Source organism: Sphaerodactylus townsendi, linkage group LG01, assembly GCF_021028975.2.
Source record: "Sphaerodactylus townsendi isolate TG3544 linkage group LG01, MPM_Stown_v2.3, whole genome shotgun sequence".
NCBI classification, from domain to species: Eukaryota; Metazoa; Chordata; class Lepidosauria; order Squamata; family Sphaerodactylidae; genus Sphaerodactylus; species Sphaerodactylus townsendi.
In genome coordinates this window covers 111,466,018-111,485,765 of record NC_059425.1, presented here as the reverse complement: position 1 = coordinate 111,485,765, position 19,748 = coordinate 111,466,018, and the positions used below count along the sequence as shown (strand labels likewise).

The 19,748-nt window shown below is 42.7% G+C and overlaps 1 protein-coding gene across 1 annotated transcript in view; it reads left to right on the top strand.

Moving 5' to 3' along the window:
• Nucleotides 1-19,748, top strand: part of LAMA2 (laminin subunit alpha 2) — a 549,054-nt gene that overhangs the window by 192,040 nt on the left and 337,266 nt on the right. The window contains exons 6-10 of the mRNA XM_048490901.1: nucleotides 701-790; nucleotides 2,331-2,448; nucleotides 4,202-4,377; nucleotides 4,860-4,959; nucleotides 17,871-18,031. Coding sequence (XP_048346858.1) covers nucleotides 701-790; nucleotides 2,331-2,448; nucleotides 4,202-4,377; nucleotides 4,860-4,959; nucleotides 17,871-18,031 — 645 coding nt within the window. The remainder of the gene's footprint in view (nucleotides 1-700; nucleotides 791-2,330; nucleotides 2,449-4,201; nucleotides 4,378-4,859; nucleotides 4,960-17,870; nucleotides 18,032-19,748) is intronic.

Here is a 19,748-nt window from a genome sequence, read left to right as displayed (position 1 = left end):
CCTTCCGGGTTCCTTTTTTATTGATAGCTTATCAGCAGTTATAACAGTTCATAGTGTGTCCTACAGTATTCAGCACACATGATGGAGGAATAGGAGGAGGAAGACCAAGAGGCACCTTGTGCAGTCAGGGAATATAAATGTTAGAATGCCTGAAATAAACAATTCGACATTCTGTGCTTTAAAGCTGTGAGTTTTATCTCAGTTGAAATCCAGTATTTCCATGTAGCTTGAGATAATGCTCCATACAAAAGAGCTATGAAGTTCATCAGGACCTCTGCTATGCTTGGTTTCAGAGGGTAGGCATGTTGATCTGCAGTTGAACAGCCAATTTCAAGTCCAGTTGCACCATGAAGACCATCTGATAAAGTGGTCTTTGATTGTCAAAAGCTTACATCCCCTCTCCAAATCTTGCTATGGGACACAAATGTATCGCCTCTGCTTGGATTCACAAAATGATCAATTTTGCATTTTTGTTTTATTTTGAGTTTCTAACTCAAACAATATTCAGTATACATCAATGCTCTTTACCTGGTATGAATATGAGGGAAAGGTGTCTATGAAATTAAACATTAGTACTCTTTTTTCCCGTTTTTGATCACAGTGATGCTTGAAATATAAAATGTATGACAATTTTGCATTTTGTAAAATAGTTAAAATTACTGTTTATTTATGTGTTTGTTTTGTATGTTTTTATTGGCAGTATTATTATTCAGTTAAAGATATCTCCGTCGGTGGAATGTGCATCTGTTTTGGCCATGCAAAGGCATGCCCACTGAATCCAGCTACTAATGTATGTATTTTTCTAAACTCTTTAAATATTATGTTAACCCCTTTAAAAAACAGCCATTTTATTTACTGTGACATATATGCCACTATGAAAAAAATCTTATTTTTAAAGCTAGGAATGTCAAATTCTTGAAGATTTCATCAGCCTGAACTTATGCATTTTGTGTTGAAAGTTCCACGAAGTTCAATATGACATTAGTGAATGATTGTATTGCAACTTTTTAAATTACTACTACTAGTACAACTACTACTACCTGCTTTTCAGTTAAAGGCAATGAGCTCTGTTACAAGGCAATGAGCTAGTACCATCAGTGGTCACTTTTGTGATTGGATCCTGTAGAGCAGTGGTTCTCAACCTCCCTAATGCCTTGACCCTTTAATACCTCATGTTGTGGTGATCCCCAACCCTAACATTTATCCATTTTACAGATGGAGAACACTGATGCAGAGAGTCTTAGGAGACCCCTGTGAAAGGGTCGTTTGACCCCCAAAGGGGTCCCGACCCCCAGGTTGAGAACCACTGCTGTAGAAGGTATTTCCATTAGTAGAATGAGATTTCCTCATATCCCCCAACTTGCTGCAGCCCAAAGTGCTCCCCAAAATGATGCTGTTGGGAAGTGGAGTGAGAACCTCCAAGAACAGCATGAGCTGTGAATCTGCAAATGGAGGAATTTGGCCTCTCCCAAAATAGTGGAAATCTGCTGCTGATCCAAGCTCTTTTAAAGAATCACATAGGCAGATTCCGCATGGGCCAAAAACAGCAGTGTGAAAATGGTGTAAACCCCTTTACACCATTTTAAACACTGCTGTTTTTGGCCCATGCAGAAACCGCCATAGGTAAGAGTGAAATTACTGTACCACCAGTTCAAACTGTACCAACAAGACGTTATTCATTTTTTTAAGAATGGTGTAATCCACAATATTAAACTACTGAAAGGTCCAGCTAAAGCTGCTTTCCTCAAGCAATTCAGTGACATGAGTGTTATCTCATGTCCCAAGTCATGCAAAAATTTGTGCATTCTTTCTGTTTGCAGCAGTGGGTGGCCTGGTGCTGATCTGAATCACAGTGCTTCAATTCTGCACACAATGTATGTACATTCAAGTATGACCTGAATGTAACTCCATGTTGTGGTTGCTATTTCATCTTGGTCCAGTCTTTCTCGTGTGTCAAAGAGCTAAAGTCTGCAGTTGAGAACAACATGGAATTGGTGGATTCTGTTCATTTGCTTACGCCACTACCACACAACCATGAAGCTGACGCTGACCTAGAATATACAAGAGGCAGAAAATAAGGCCTCTTCCCTCCTTGCATACTTCCATGCCCCATATCCTGTCATTTGCCAATTTCCTAACCAAGTTGAAAAACGTTTTCTTTTTACAAAGACCTATCTAATTCATCTATGTACATGGGCACTATCTGTGATCTTTTGTTTACATATTTTTGACAACATATGCATATTGGGGGGATGAATAGATGGATAGCAAGTACATTATTTGCATTTTTCAGCAGCTATTTTTTAAACTTCCTGTTATATTTTAACCAGAGATCATCTTGTGCATGTGAACACAATACATGTGGAGAAAGCTGTGATCGGTGCTGTCCTGGATTTAATCAGAAGCCTTGGCGAGCTGGGACTTTCCTTGTGAAGCATGAGTGTGAAGGTAACTGAAAGATATTCCCAATGCTATTTACAGCATTTGTCAAAAATACTCTGCATATTCATTATGACATATCCAGGTTTGGCCCTATAAACTGTCTTGATGGAAGACTCTCTGGCAACTTTGTCAGCTGCTCTGGGCTCCCTGGAGAAGCAGCATGGTACAAATGACAAAAATGAACACCAAAAATGATAAATATCACCTCAGATAGTGTACTCTTACATTTAAAAATCATTTGCCAGTACCTGAAGCTCTCTGGATATACTCTGTTCCTTAGAAATACAGGACACTATTTGTTAGCAAACAAGCTTGAATGGCACTGTGGAAGGGGGATGGTGCTCACAGAATACATTTCACTTATGTATTGTAGAGCTTTAGAAAATAAATATAAGTCCTTTATCATAAAGGAATTCCATACTTTGATAGGAAAGGAATTGTAGGCATTTGGTCTTTCTGCTCAATGATAGATACCGCAGAGAACATTTTGCCCTCACAGAGGTTAAAGATAGAAACAGGAGGAAGAGTTAGCTGAAAGGAAGGAACCACTAAGAGCAGCACTCTGAGTCCACAAAGGGACAGCGGCAGAGCAGATGAAGGGATGTGGGAAATGATCTTCCTAGCATGGTTGACTCTTCTGCCTCCTCTGAAGTACTGGTGTGCTCTGTACAAAGGAACATTGCACAGTCCTCCACTTTCAACACTAATTAAGTCCCTGTAATTTCAGTGGGAGAGACTTAGGTTTGTCAATAACTGTTGCAATAAAATCAGTGGCACTTTGTGCATGCAAAACCTTGACTAGATTGTGTCCTTTAAGGCTTGCTTGAATTTTTGTGTTCACAAATTCAAGAGTCCTAACGAATGCAACTCTGGTCAGTGCCTATATCGCTTATGCATTGATTGTATACTCAGTATTTCAAAGTAGATATTATTTGGTTGGGTTCAACTAATTTAAATAATTCTGAAACATTAAGAGGTAGATTCCATAAATAATGGCCAGTTCATAAATACTGTCCATAAATATTGTCTATTGTTGTCATGAACTGATGCTAATTTTAAGAGAGAAGTATCAAATGATATGCAGACTATACCCTTTTCAACAAAAAAGAACTACCGGTAAGTAGAATTGTAATTTCATCTGCCACTTGCGCACAAGAACCCAAGCAGAGTATTATAAAACAAAGATGGTCCAACATGTCTTTGTTTTTTCCTTTTTACAAATCTTTGCAGAGATTCTCATCCATGCTGGATCAAAAGACATCACAGCCAGAAATGTATTTTTTCCTTTTCTTGTCAATAAAACAAGATATTTTCCCCTGCCTGTCTGCAATAAGACAGGTAAAAGACTTTTGGAGAAGGCCACAACCCTTGAACATTTTCTCCGAACTGAATGGAAAGCAAATGGAAAGTTTTAGCAAGAAATGCATTCCTTTGAAATTTATGTGAACACAAAATAGGATTAGTTCATAAGATTTTGATTCCCATTCATTTCTGCTTGAGATTGAATGAAATCAAATGGGAATTTGGGGAAGGAGTAACTCATTCTGAAATAAATGTGTATCCCTGTAGTATTTGTTAGTTGTGTCTTACTGATTTTAAGAGCGAAAAAATCTCTCTCCATGTAGGCACTTACCTCATTTGTTTCAATCCGCATAGCATAAGTGTCAAAATGTTTAAATAAATTGTTACTATTCTAGTTAAATCTTGTTTCAATGTGTTTACAGATGGTAATGTTTGGTAACACACTATTTTTTTTCAGCTTGCAATTGTCACGGGAAGGCTGAAGAATGCTACTATGATCAGACCGTGGCCCACAAAAAGCAGAGTCTGAATATCCATGGGGAATACATCGGGGGTGGAGTGTGCATTATCCCACACATTCTGAGCGACTTCAACTGTGAACCCCAAATGGATGGCAATTTCAGGCCCAAAGGGGTAAAGTATTCCCATTGTCCTACAGTCTAAACCATCGGTTCAGTGAGAGGAGCTAGACTATTCAATAGAAATGACATTAGTTCTTATTGCCGTTTTGAATCATTCTATTTCAATTACAGTCTGTTTTGTTTCCCTTTCTCACAGTGGGAAATCTGTAAAGTAGAGGTTTATAAGAATATGAAACTGAATTGTGTTGATATGAAAGAATGCTCTGGAGGGCCATAGCCTCTAGCTAATATTTCATTTTGAATTGATGAAGGCTGTAATCCTGTAAACACTACTTTTGGAATCAGTAGGGGCATGTTGTGTCTCAAAGCAGCACAGTATCACTGTAATTGCCAATGGGAAAAGAGGGAAACAGAAAGTGGCATATGGTAAGCCATGAATATAATATGGGTAATACTGGAGTTTCCTAGTTTTGTCAGATTGCGTTATCAGCAGATTTACTTTGTAATCTTATTACCTTTTCTTTTCACACACAGGTTCTGCCTCATGACCGTAATCCATGCCAACAGTGTCATTGTGATTCCATTGGCTGTTTAAATGGCACTTGTGTAAAGGATGAGAAAGAGGCTGCAGGAGGTTTGATTCTTGATTAGTTCACCATGTTGAACATTATATAGCATACTGCTAAATGCTGAAGAGTAGTAACCTCTTTTCACAGTGCCAGTCCTTTCAGAAATGCCATCTCACAGGAGACCTTTGCAAATCCATTTGCCTGTGTTCGTGGAGAATGCTCCCTTGGAAACCTGTGCTATTTCCCCCCCGCCATGGTTTTCTTTCAGTTCTCTATGCTGTAACATTTGATTTTGAGGTGGAATATTTCCCATGAGCTTCTATTTTCTGTTATTTCCATTTCCTCTTATGTTTGGGAAGGCATTATTAAAGGGTCTGTTCAAAAGTACCCACAAAATAGTCCTTCAACCATTTTCCTTAGTGTGGGTTTCTGTAACTTAGTGTGGGTTTCTAACTCTGTGTGTAAAAAGCTGTTGTACGTTTATGCAACAAGAAGCTCTCCCTTCTGGAGACAGTGGTTTAAAACTACAAATCCTTAGCATACTCTGTCTTTTCTTCTCCATTTTTATGTTCATTTGAAAAGCAAGGTAAGGTCTGGAAAATGTCACATTTGTCCATTTATTAATTAAGTACAGTTAGAAATGTAAGAACTGATCAGTCATGGACCCTTTCTTTGGAATATGCCCAGTATTCTAGAATTGATTATTTTCATTTAATATGAAATTTCAAAATTGGCATTTCTCTATAAATATACATAAGCATATATACAAATACATTTAAGAAAGGAAAATAACAATATTGTCTTTTCCAAACCAGTAAAGCAGGCTAAATCATATAACCAAATTCTAATAATTCCACAGGACAAAAGTTATATAATAAGTTATAGGAGCCCTTCGGGGATGGGGCGGTGTAGAAATATAAGTAATAAATAAATAAATACATTAATATTACTAGACTTAATATTTATAATTCTTTCCTCTTTATTATTGTTACTGTGCTTATTAGTTTTTATGTTACTTTCTTCATTTTGGGACAATCCTACCCATACTTAGGCCCCTTCCGCACATGCAAAATAATGCATTTTCAAACCACTTTCACAACTGCTTGCAAGTGGATTTTGCTATTCCGCACAGCTTCAAAGAGCACTGAAAGCAGTTTGAAGGTGCATTATTCTGCATGTGCGGAATGAGCCTTAGTCTGATGAGTAAAGTTTAAAGTCCTCCTCCAACTTAAGTGGCTTCTCCTGCAAAAGAAGGAAGAAAGGCTTGTTGAAGAGGGGTTAGATCGGTGGTAGGATTCAGCAGGTTCACACCACTTTGGCAGAACTGGTTGCTAAAATGGTGGTTGTAAACAACCAGTTGTTCCAAACGGTTTGAATCCCACCTTATCGGAAACTGCTTGTTAGCAATTCATTTTGAATCCCACCATCTGGGTTGCTAGGATCCCGCTACTTACGCATCTGCCTTTTTGTTGAAAAACCAAGTGGATTACAGAGGACTTTAAACAATTTAATTAAAACAATATATTACATTTCCAAAAACATTACATCATAGAGAAGGAAATTAATTTGCTTATAATTGTCACATGAAAGTAAAGTTAGAATCCTGTTAACTTTGGCCCTTTCTGCACCGCAACGGTGCGGGGGTGCATCGGCATAAACAATGCTGATGCACCCCCCTGGGACCGTTCGCATGGATGGTCCCAAGAGGGCAGCAGGCGGCGGCGCAGCCCTCTCGTGACAGGCTGGCCGCGCCAGCCGCCGGGAAAGTTTGCCTACCTTAGCTCCTGGCTTCCAGCTTCAGCCGCGAGAAGCCAGGCAGACATCGCCTCTATTGCAGCCTGGAGCGACAGCTCTGGAGTCGCAGGCCAGGGGGCATGTCCCCTGGCCTCTGCAACAAGCCGGAAGCCAGAAGACAGGGTGGTGTAGGCTGCTTCAGGAAGGGGATGGTGCTCTTCCTAGCTGCTGCGCATTTGCACGGCAGAAAAGCGTTAGAAGCCTGCTGTTTCCAAAATACCTTCAGGGATAAGGTTTGGAAACAGCTGCTTATACATTCTCCCCAGGGACGCTGTTTTTAGCATCCCTGGGTCGCTGTATTCCGCCCGTGCGGAAACAGCCTTTGTTACCTCTCTATTATCTTCCTGCAGAATTATGTGTTTCTGTATTCACTTTATAAAAATGCTCTCCTGAAAAGTTCTGGTTTTTTTATACCCTATGAAATGAAAGAAGTATGAGAGCCTTCCTGACCCTGTCAAGCAGACTGCTCCATGAGTTGGGGGCCACAAGAGAAAATGCTCTTGTACAGGAGCCATTATTAACTTTTTGCTGAGTGGCACTTTCAGAAGAGTTTGCTCAGATCAGTTAAATTTTCTCAGAGGAACTTGTTTTGAGAGATAGTTCAGTAGATAAATAAGTCCTAGGCCATGAAGTTAACATGGAAACTGATCAGTAACCAGTGGAGTGACTGTAGAATTGGTGTAATCTGAATATTTAACCTAGAACAGATCCCTGTGGAAAACAAGCTGCGGTAAGCTGCACCATGTCGTTTCCAAGATGTCTTCACAGGCAGATCATGTATCGCAATCATGAGGTTACAGTAGAATAGATCAATGTAGCCAAATCAAGTGCATCTAGATAGTCATCATCAGAACTAAGTGAAGATGGAAAAAGCATTCCTTAGAACTAAATTAACTTTCTTCTCCAATAGTAATGCTGGATTCAGTATAACTCACAGACTCCTAACCAAGTTAGCAAGAGGCAGCTGAATCCCATCAAAAGTGGAAAGAACTGTGCCCTCAAAAATGTCAGTCTTCCCCATGTCAGTTTTTGCCACCTGTTTTGTCACAATTCAATTTCAACTAGTTCATCTATAATCATTTAACTACAGGCTGTGGCTCAGGGCAGCTACAGCAGTATCAGGGAGTTTAAATGCAGAACTGAGTGTTGTCAGCATACTGATCGCACTCAACTCTAAAACTATAAATGATTTTTTCCAAGGATTTTACATAGAGATTTAACAGTATGGAAGCCAGCTGAGTGATCCCTTTGACTCATATTCTGATTTGCTTTCAGTGGGAAACAATTATGGTTGTAAATTCAATGGCGTATCTTTTGGAAGTAAAGTGAAACAAACAAAAAGACTATAGTTGTGTTTCCTACTGAAACCAGTCAAAAATGAATAACTATATTAATATATTTTATTGGCACTGCAAAGTATTGAAACCATGCTTAAAAAACTAAAAAGAACCAAATACAAAAATGGGGAGAAACTGTAGGTATTGTAGATAATACTCTCCGAGTCTCAGCAAGAAAGATACACTATAAATCAACCATTCTCAAATGTTCCACTATTAAATTGGTGCTAGCTGAACAACTGCAACCATTTCTGGATGAAGCTCTTTGGGGGAGGGCGGTATATAAATTAAATTTAACATAATGTAACAGATTGCTTAGATCAGGGGTCCCCAAACTTTTTAAACAGGGGGCCAGTTCACGCATGGCCAGAGCCCAGCCGGGGGCCGGACCAAGTGCCGCCCGTGGGGGGGGCGCCATCCATCCGCCCTCGAATTCCCCTGGCCGAGCTCCCCTGACTTCGCGCAGTCCCCTTCCCATCCCGCCCTGAAGCTCCCCCCCCTGTCTCTCCCCCCCCCTTGCTGTCAAGATTGGTACGGGGTCCCCTCCGGCCGCTTGGAATGAGCAGCGAAGCCCGCATCTCTGAGGCTGTTCAGGTCCTGGCCGGGTGCCAAGCTCCAGCACGTCCGAGTTTGATTACTCATTCCCCTGTTTACAACATGCTGGCGACGCCTCGCTGCTCATTCCGCCGCCGAGGACCGCACTAATGTAAGAGGAGTAGGCAGCTCTGCCGCTTCTTGTTGTCTGGTATCGTCCTCCGCAGCGAGTCGCCTCGCGCTTTAATGCTGTTCACAACCTAAGAAAAGGAGATAGAGAAGGGGGAGATCCGCTTCTGCCCAGCGGGCCGGATAAATGTCTTCAAGTTCATTTGGCCAGTCCGGTCAGAAGTCTGGGGACCCCTTGCCGGGATCCTTCTAAATCTGTCTTCAGACGAAGTTAGCAGGACTGCAACAGTTTTGGTCATCCTGGTAGATCATCCTGGTAGCAGTGGGAGATGCACAGAGGGAATTTGACTCTGTTAATTCCCCTGAACCTTTCAGTGGATCAATACTGTCAATCAGGGTATTCTTTGGGACCATCTTTTCAGGCTTGGATTGGGAAGGTTTTTGTTTGTGGTGGCTTCTGGAGAGTAGGGCCCTTTCCGCACGGACCATATATGGCACCCTGGGGACGGCAAAAACGCCGTCCCCAGGGAGCCGTTTGCACAGGGGGCGCAGCTGCTTCGCAGCCGCGCTGCCCTCGCTCCACCTGAGCGGCGCAAAGCCGCCGTTTTCCGACCTCGCTTCCCCAGCGAGGTTTTTGGAAAACGGCTGCTTTGAGCCGCTGCCATGCGAACGGCAGCGGCTCGAAGGCACCCTCCTCCCTTTCATCCTCTACCTAACGTGTCTGTTTCCATCCAGTGCGGCGCCGAGGCCTGGGGACATGCCCCCCCTGCCCTGCGATGCTGGAGCACTCGCGCAGGGCAGGGAGGCGTGTCCCCAGGCCTCAGCGATGTGCAGGACGGCCACAGATGCGGCAAGTTGGCCGGGCGACGGCGCTCTGCGGCGCCGTCTTCTCAGCTGTTTCTGGGACCGTTCGTGTGAACGGTCCCAAGGGGGTTGGGTCGGCGTCGTATACGCCGACCCAACCCCAATCGTGGCCGTGCGGAAATGGCTTAGGTTTCAGAAGCTCATGCTGGAGGACTACTTCTCTTTGCCTGTGGCCTGAGGGGGCCTGCTAGTGTCCATCTTGTCCCCGGAACACTCTGGTATCTACAGGAACCTGCTGGGTGAAGTCATCCAGAAATTTGAGTTGGATTGTCACCAGTATTTTGATTTGATTTGATATTTAATTTATATACTGGCTTCCCCCAGAGGGATCAGGGTGGTGCACAACATAATAAACAATAAATAATAATAATACATAATCATAAAGCTAAACATAGTAATAGTACCAATTTCAATAACCTCCCAACCCAAAAGTTCAGTCAATAATACAATCAGGTTAACAATTCATAACAAAGTAATCAACTTATAACAACCCACATCAATATAACATTTCCTAGTAACAGCAGTATAATAATGTCTCTCCCCCCCTCTTTCGAGGAGGATTAAGTTTAAGTGAGATGCCTATCTCAGGAAACAACTGCTGTTTTTATTGTATTTATGGAAGCTATATTATGATGATTTTATATTCATGGTTTTATGTTGTACACCGCGGTATATTAAATAAAATAAAATAATAATAATAATAATAATTATTATTATTATTATTATTACATAACAACATTGACATAAAATTCCATGTAACATTTTATAACAACAACATGATGATTATATAACAATAGCATAACATTACACCTAACATATCATAACAATATGATAATGTCAGAACAATATAGCATAACATTTCACAGTAAATTAACAAAAATACAAGAACTACAGTATAACATAATATCCAACTACAGTTCCCCAACAACCCAACCTACAATAAACCTTGCTCCATAACAAATAACCTAGTATGTAGATGACAACTCAGCTCTATCTCATGCTCCTTACCAATCCCAATGTCATGTCCTCTAGATCTCTCAAATAAAGTAAACACAATTATAAATGAAATCTTTGTTATTGATGGAGAATCAATAGAGATGTATACACTGCAAGAGGATTACTGTCCAGTCTGAATTCAGGCGGGAAGTTCCCAACAGAAATTACAGCAGCCTTCCCCTCCAGACTCAAGTAGCCAGCAACAGTTTCTTGCAAGCTGGTACAACCATGCATCTGCACCCTAGACCCAATAACCCCTTTCTCAGAAGATCCCATGGGAAGGTTGTTTTGAAGCCAGCATGCCAGCCAAAGCAGCAGAGATAAGAAAATGAAAGCAAACAAGCTGAACAGTCAGAGCGTCAGAGCAACCTCAGATGCTACATCCCTTGCTCCCACCTGGAGGTTTATGGCAAGAACAAGCACTCAGGTCTGGGCACCCAGGGAGGCTTAGAAACCCAGAACCAGTGTCAGGAAGCAATTTTGGAGTGAATGTAGGCTAATAAATGAAGCTAAATCCTGATAAAGTAGAAGTGCCACTGGTGAGTGGGGGGTCTGATTTAGGAATTCAGGTGTTCAGGGGTCTGTAGTCTACATTCTGGATAGGGGTCTGTAGTCTACAGACTACAGGTCTGTAGTCTGGGGATGCTCTTGAATTAGTATTAATTAGTTAGTCAGCTTAGTAGTAGGTTTGAGCCTACCCACCGTGGAGAGTTTAGTTGGGCTAGGTTAGGAGATAGAAGGGGAGTTGGGGAGGAATGAGGGCACCCTGCTTGGGGCTGGGGATCCCAGTGTTGATGGGACGGGGTAAATATGGCAGTAGGCAGTGGCCATATAATAGACAGCGGACGAGATATGGATATGCTCATTCACTTTCTGACCTCCGACCTATCCCTAGGAACGAGGATGGTTTGGCTCAGGGATACCCTGCTTCGTCCCTGGTGTTAATCAATGCCAGGTCCATAAATAATAAGACCACAGTTCTTCGGGATTTTCTCAAGGAACTGCAAGTGGACCTGGCTTGTGTCACCGAGACCTGGGTGCGCGAGGGTGAGACCGTCGCCTTGGGCAAGGCCACGCCACCAGGTTTTGCGTGTCTCCACCAGTCATGAACACAGGGCCGGGGTGGTGGTGTGGCAATGTTTGTCCGTAATTCCATTCCCTTCAGGGCTGTCCCAGTCCCGGAGATCACTGGCATGGAGTGTGTTGGCCTGGAGTGGTTGGCCTTGGAGAGATTGGCAGTCCTTCTGGTGTACCGGCCGCCTAGTGCACTGGGGGACAGCCTGCTGGAGGTGGTGGCTGACTGGGCGTTGAGGTTCCCCAGGCTTATTGTTTTGGGTGATTTCAACGTCCATGTCGACACCACCTCATGCACAGTGGCTGCAGACCTGGTGTCATCCATGGCGATGCTGGGTTTCTCTTTAATGAAATCTGGCCCCAATCTTTTATTCACACGCTGGATTTGGTCTTCGGGTCTGGGGTTAATTTGGTCGTATCCTCTGTTGACAGAGTGCCATGGTCCGACCATTATGCCCTGAAGGTTCGTATGGACATGCTGCGCTACCCCGTCTAGGCGACGGGCTGATTTATGCCCGCCCGCGGAGACTCATGGATCCACTTGGTTTCCTGAATGCTCTGCGGGACCCTGAACCTGTCAGCACGCTCGATGAGCAGGTGGAGGATTGGAACTCCTGACTCTCCAAGGCCATCGAGGTTGTTGCTCCCCGGCGTCCTCTGCGCCCCTGTTCATGGCAGACTCCATGGTACACCGAGGAGCTGTGTCATATGAAACGGGTACTCAGATGGCTAGAGCGAGTGTGGAGGAAATCTCTTGACGAAGCTGCACAAACATCCTATAGAACGTTTATGAAAGCCTATGAAATGGCGACGAAGGAGGTGAAGAGGGCTTTCTTCTCCTCCTTTCTCACATCTGCTAGCTCTTGCCCGGCACAATTATTTCGTATAATTCGATCTTTGACCTCTTTATCAAAGGGCTCTACAAATTCTCAATTGACTATTAGCTGTGAGGCATTCATGAGCTTTTTTGCAAATAAAGTTGCATCGCTCCGCCAGGACCTTCCCACCACTTTAACTACAATTAGCGAACTGGAGGCTCCCTTGCCATCTTCTGGTCCTTGTTTGACCCAGTTTTCCCTGCTCTCTGAAGCCGCTGTTGACAGGGCCTTGGCTGCTGTTAGACCTACAACCTGTCCTCTGGATCCGTGCCCTTCCTGGCTTATCAAAACCTGCCAGGCGGAGCTACGACCCCACCTGTTGAAGATCATCAATGACTCCCTTGAGCAAGGAGTCTTTCTGGGTGGGTTGAAGGAGGCAGTGGTCCACCCACTCTTGAAAAGACCATCATTAGATCTTAGGGATCTGGCCAATTACCGCCCCATCTCAAATCTTTCGTTTCTGGGGAAGGTAATTGAGAGAGTGGTGTTGGAGCAGCTTCAAGGCTTTCTGGATGACACATTGGCCTTCGATCCCTTCCAGTCCGGCTTCTGTGCTGGGCATGGGATGGAGACGGTTCTCGTCGCTGTCACGGATACGCTCCGTATGCAACTTGACCGAGGCGGATCTGCGCTGTTGGTATTATTAGATCTGACACAGCGTTTGATGTGGTCGACCATGATCTTTTGGCCCACCGCCTGGCCGCTTCCGGGATCCAGCGCAGTGTCCTTCAGTGGATTGTCTCGTTTCTCCGGGGGCGAAGTCAGCAAGTGTGGTGTGGGGACCAAGCCTCCTGGAGGTGCCCTCTTCAATGCCGTGTGCCTCAGGGGGCGCTGCTGTCCCCATTGTTATTTAACATCTATATGTGACCCCTTGCTCAGTTGGTACGTAGCTTTGGGCTGATCTGTCACCAGTATGCTGATGGCACTCAGCTCATTCTGTTGATGGAGAGGGGAGCCGTCGACGCCCCTGCAGCTCTACAGCATTGTTTGGAGGCAGTTGCTGGTTGGTTGCAACAGAGCAGGTTAAAACTCAATCCATCGAAGACGGAGATCCTTTGGCTTGGCCGTGAGGGAGAGATTGGGAATTTCCAGCCACTGGTGTGGGAGGGGGTCTCATTGGTGCCGATCTCCTCTGTCCGCAGCCTGGGGAGTCCACCTGGATTCATCTCTTTCAATGGAGACCCAGGTGGCCCATATAACCCGGGTTGCGTTTTTCCATCTCCGCCAGGCCCGACGGCTGGCTCCCTTCCTCTCCAACACGGACCTGGCCACTGTGATCCATGCAATGGTCACCTCCAGGTTGGACTATTGTAACTTGCTCTACGCAGGCCTTCCCTTGCGTTTGACCCAGAAACTGAAACTGGTCCAGCATGCAGCGGCTCGCCTGCTCACAGATGGCACCTTCCAAGACCACATACAACCTGTGTTGCGCCGTCTGCATTGGCTCCCAGTTGAATTCCGAATCATCTTCAAGGTGTGGGCTTTGACCTTCAAGGCCTTACGTGGCCTGCGACCCTCGTACCTTCGGGACCGCATTACCCCATATGTCCCAGCTCGGCCTCTGTGTTCGGCAGAGGCCAACTTACTGGAGATCCCTGGCCCCTCAATGATGCTGCTGGCCTCCACTCAGGCCAGGGTCTTTACGGCTCTAGCCCCTGCCTGGTGGAACACTCTTCCTCCAACTGTCCGGGCCCTGTGGGACCTTGGTGATTTCCGCAGGGCCTGCAAGACTGAGTTTTTCCACCAGGCTTTTGGAGAAACCAGCTGCTGAGTGTGCCCCCCCCCCCAGTTTAGGGGCCCCAATATCAGCGGGACCCATTATTAGGACTTATGGGTCCTTAACACCATCAGGACCCACTACCTCTCCCTCCTCCTTCTAGGAGGATTAGGTTTAGGTGAGATGCCATCTTAGGATATAACAACTGCTGTTTTTATTATAACTATGAAAGTTTGATTGCGATGATTTTATGTGGTTTTATGTTGTACACCGCCTAGAGCCCTTCGGGGATGGGGTGGTATATCAAATTAAATAAATTAAATAAAAATAAATAAAATTGAACTGAGGCCTATAACTAGATAAGTACACTGTTTCCCCGAAAATAAGACATCCCCTGAAAATAAGATGTAGTAGAGGTTTTGCTGAAGTGCTAAATATAAAGCATTCCTCAAAAGTAAGATGTGGCAAAGTTTTTGTTTGGAAGCATGCCCGTTGACCAGAGCATGCAGCTGTGGAGCGAAAAAATAAGCCATCCCCTGAAAATAAGACATAGCGCATCTTTGGGAGCAAAAATTAATATAAGACACTGTCTTATTTTCAGGGAAACAGGGTAAGTAGCATCTGTGTTCAAGAGTACTTTTTACCAGCTTTGACTGGCTTTGAGTTTTTCTGGGCACTGTGATTCATGCCATCGGTTATATCTAAATAGATTACTGCAATGCAGGTGGAGCTGCTCTTGAAAAATGTTTGGAAATTTTGATTAGTTCAGAGTGCTGCAGCCAGGATGTTTATGTTGACTGCCAGGTTGTAGGGACCACATTACTTCAGTTTTGGTCCATCTTCAGTGCTTCCCAGTTTGTTTCTAGTTGTGCTTACCAGTTTGTTTCTGTTGTTGTGGTACTCATCTTTAAAGCCATATATGTTGTAAGACCAGCATACCTTAAGCATAGCTACCCGACCAAAGTGGGCATCTTCTGCCTGCTTCAGGTGCCCCCTGCTTCAGGTGCCCCGTCCTTCTGATAATAGGTGGGTGACAATACAGGAAAGTACCTTCTTGGTCATGGCATCAAAACTCTTGTCCTTTCTTCCAGGAGATATTTCCCTGTCCCCTTCTGTTACCATCTTCCATCAGTGGGTGAAGATTTTTTATTAGTTTTTTTTAAAAAATAATTATTCTGCCCTGCTTTGCAATCAATTGTTTTTATATTTTTGTGTGTAATTTAGCTTGGCTTTAATTGTTTTAATGACTTGTTTGGTTTTATTGGTTTCAAGAGTTGTTTTCATTATGTATATTTTAAATACGTTTGCTGCTAATGTGGGTAGAAAGGTGGAGTATACATTTTGTAAATAAATTACTAAATATAGTATCACATTTTGTAAATAAATAGAGTGGCAACTAGGCATGTTAATGCTATTTTTGTCAGCAGCTACACCTGTAGTATGGCCACCTAGTTTAGTTTTCAAGGCTATTTTATAAGCTGGTACTGCTGAATAATTTTTAAATGAGTGAGTGCTAGCATATATCCTTTGCATGTTAGAGATTTGGATGTACAAGAATGACTTTTGGATGTCTTCTCATGAATGAAACAACTCTCACAACGCAATCCTAAGAGCACTTTCAGGCAAGTAAGCTCCACTGAATAGTCCTCAGGAAGATTCTGATTTAGACCTTCTTAAGATTGCTTTATAAGATATCTACCCAATCAAATAATGTGATACAAGCACCTAAGATGTAGAAATTGATTGCTCTTGTATTTTTTTCTTTAATGGAACGCATTCTAATAAAAAATGAGAACTCCAGGCTTAGCACCTGTAATTAAAACATATTCACTTGCTTGCTAAACCTTTTTGGGAGGAAATTATTCCTACCCAGTTGTGAAGATAGAAAAGGTTCTGTGTATGGAGCTTATTAATGAGCCACTCTGACAGTCTGCTTCCATGAAGTCAGGAAAAATGTGTTTCAATTCTCATAGCATATACCTTCCTCCCCCAAAGGGAGGAGGGAAAGCCAATTTTCTTCAATCTCTGTAAGCTGGAAAAAGGATGGTGCTTGTTTGAAGGAAGAGTTGCAAAGTGCATTTATTTTTCCAGTGGATTTTCTCTATATATTTGCAAATCAGTATGAATGCACATTAGGTATATTGAAATAGACTTTGTAGGTGCTGGTTGTTTGCTTGAGGGAAAAATGTTTATTTGGAGTAAAATGAAAGCCTGTTTCTGTGAGGTATCTGCCTACCCAGGCAAGAATAAAATTACTCTAATCTTTGAATATAATAGAGGAGAAGATAATAATGAGTGATTCTTTCCAAAGTTAAAGCATACAAATTGTGTCTTTCCTGCACTGGAGCAAAGGATTATGGGATGCACGTGTAATGTAAAGGCAGTATTCAATGGTCACATTACAGTAGTTCTTGCTCAGTCAGTACAATTGCCTGTTACAGAACTGTTAAGAGAGCACATTGTCAAGTTTATTGTTTTGCATGCTTACAGAAGATTTGAACTCACACACTGGCCAGGTATTTACTTTTACAAATCAAATATATATAACACTGTAGATCATAAACACAAACACCCCATGATACTTTAACTACCTTTGAGTTGAAGAATTTTATTTGACCAAGTTCCAGTTCTCATTACTCCCAAAATGTCTCAATATTATTTTCTTCAATGCATCCAAAACTCACTTCCTGAAAATATTGCTTATTCGATATTCATTGTTTTCTTTTTTCATTCATGCCTTCAGCAATACATAACCCTAGATGTAAACATTTCTCCCTGAAGCACTTTTATAAGTATATATGCCACAACAAGTATTTTCTTGATGGCTCAGTATTCATATGTGAAAACAGCCACAAGTGTTATGTTTGAATTGGCCCAATTTCTCAATTCCCACTTCTTTAGTAATGCCCTGTGCGAACGATGGATGACTCTGGCCTTATACTGCTTGTATTACTACCCCTTGTATTACTACAGTAATTCTGCTTGTATTACTACCGTTTCCTAAGTTCTCCACCCTTTCTTTTCCTTCAAGTACAGCTCTGCGATTTCAATTTTGCATTTGCCAACAGTTAGTCATTTTAGTCACATAAATAAATAAATAAATAAATAAATAAATAAATAAATAAATTTTAATAGAAATGAATACAAACTGAGGCTGAGAAAAGCTACCTACTTAGTCCATAAACGAGTTGGTCTGTATCCTGCACTTCCATGTCACTATTGGTGCATGCACATAGGAGTGTGTACATGTTTAGGAGGCCACCTCTGATGAATGGAGTGGCAAAGATCTCAACCTTAGCAGTAGAGGCTGCAAGGGATCCAAGGTTGCAGAGGCCAGACTCCAGCTGAACAGTTATCAACATTCAGCAAGTTTTTCAGCCCTGTGATCAGCCCCTCTTGCCTGCGTGGAACATCATAGTCAAGTTCAGTTCACTCTGCTGACTGTCCTCCTGCTGGCAAGCACTTCAGATCAAAGACACGGGTTAGCAAATTTTGCAAGTTACTTTCGGTTTTTAAAAAAGAAAGAAGAAAGGAAAGGAAAAAAAACTTGAAATAGTAGATTTGTTACATTTTGACCATTTCCTTTAAATGTCAGCCTTCTTAATATTAGTGAATACCGAGCTAAGCTTCACACTTGTTTTATTTTGCTGCAGACCTGCTTCCAGGATTTTGCAACTGCAGACCAGGCTACTCAGGAGAGAAATGCAACAGATGCTCTTTAGGTTACAAGGGCTACCCTCACTGTGCACCTTGCAACTGTTCTCTGAAAGGCAGTTTAAATGATGACCCCTGCCTGGGACTCTGCATCTGCAAGGTATGGATTACAACCTTTTTTTCCTGTGAGGGTAAGCTTGTCATCTTTTCTAAGAGAGATTAGAAGCTTTTTTCTTTATCCAGTCTTTCTTGGTTGTAAGTAGCTCTTAACTGTGCCTGAGTGTCAGACAACTGTAACCTCTTTCTTGAAGTATGTCTTTCTGATGTGGATATGATACCTTTATCTTGAATAGTTTTTGGACTTCACACCAGTAAGGTACTACTGCTAAACATTCATATATGGGTAAACTGCCACCTGGTAATCCTTAGAAACAAATAATACTTGAGAGCATAAAATACATTTATTTCTAACTTGACTCCATCAGATTGTGTGCCACTGAAGTTCTTACAAAACAACAGCTGATGACAATCAAAGCAAAAATCTTTAATATATGTCATCATTCGAGTCAGATCTAGTTTTCCATTCATTCCTGAAGTTAATACAAATACTGAGCTGAAAACACATAATATGTATACATTCACCCTCTGCCTTTTTGTCTATTTTTCACACTCCCTTGAAAGGGAGAAAAATTGTTTCCATGGGGAAGAGGGAGCTTATTGCATAACCAGTACTTAGGTAATTGGGCTTGTACCTGTCAACCTAGTCTTATTACTGCTTGTCACAGAATGGTCTTTTCTGCACAGTAGAAATAAACTATCCTATAAATGTTTTAAAAAGATCAATTTTGGGGTTTTTTGTATTAACTGTGTATGGACAAAAAAAACACTGCCAGCCAAAATGGTTTTTTTCCCCACCGGCTACCCGACGGAGCTCTGATCAATTTCAGAGTTGTGCCTCCTTTTTTGTATGCTGCTGTAAAGACTCTCTGTGCCTCCACCATTTGGTAAAGCATGACAGAACACTTGGCAGAAATTTTATTACATTGTTTCAGGGTTATCAGAACTGAACTCTGAAATTTAATGTGTGGTGTAGTGGTGGATTCTAATCTGGAGAACTGGGCTTGATTCCCCACTCCTCCACCTGAGTGGCAGAGGCTTATCTGGTGAACCAGATGTGTTTCCACACTCCTATATTCTTGCTGGGTGATGTTGGGCTAGTCTCAGTTCTTCAGAACTCTCTCAGCCCCACCTGCCACACAAGGTGTCTGTTGTAGGGAGAGGAAGGAAAAGGAGCTTGTAAACCACCTTGAGTCTCCTTAAGGAGAGAAAGGTGGGATATAAATCCAAACTCCTCCTCTTCCTCCTCCTCCTCCTCCTCCTCCTCTTCTTCTACTACGACTACTACGACTATTACGACTACTACTACTAAAGGTTCCCCATGGAGGTTTCCTCTGCTTGAATCTCATCAACAAGCAATTTAAAGGTATAAAGTACATGAAGAAAGTTTGTTTTGCCTGGCAATCCTACACACATGTCATTTCCCCCTTTTTTGTTTTGAGGGAGATGTCGGCGTAGCTGCGACGACTCAAATATGTGTTGTGGCGTAGTTTTGCAGACATCTCCTTGGAAACAAAAAAAGGAAAACGACACGTGTGCAGGGTTGCCAGTCAAAACAAACTTTATTTATGTACTTTCTACAATGAAATCATGCACGGATGATCTGCAAGCAGAGGAAGCCTCTTTGGGAAACCTTCACAAATGATGGACGCAGGAGGTTCCTGAAAAGGGCAGAAAATGGTGGGTGCAACTTCAGTGAAAATGAACGTAAGAGCTGGGGAGAGGAGGTGGGAGAAATGAAGCATCCTCTACCTGCTTCT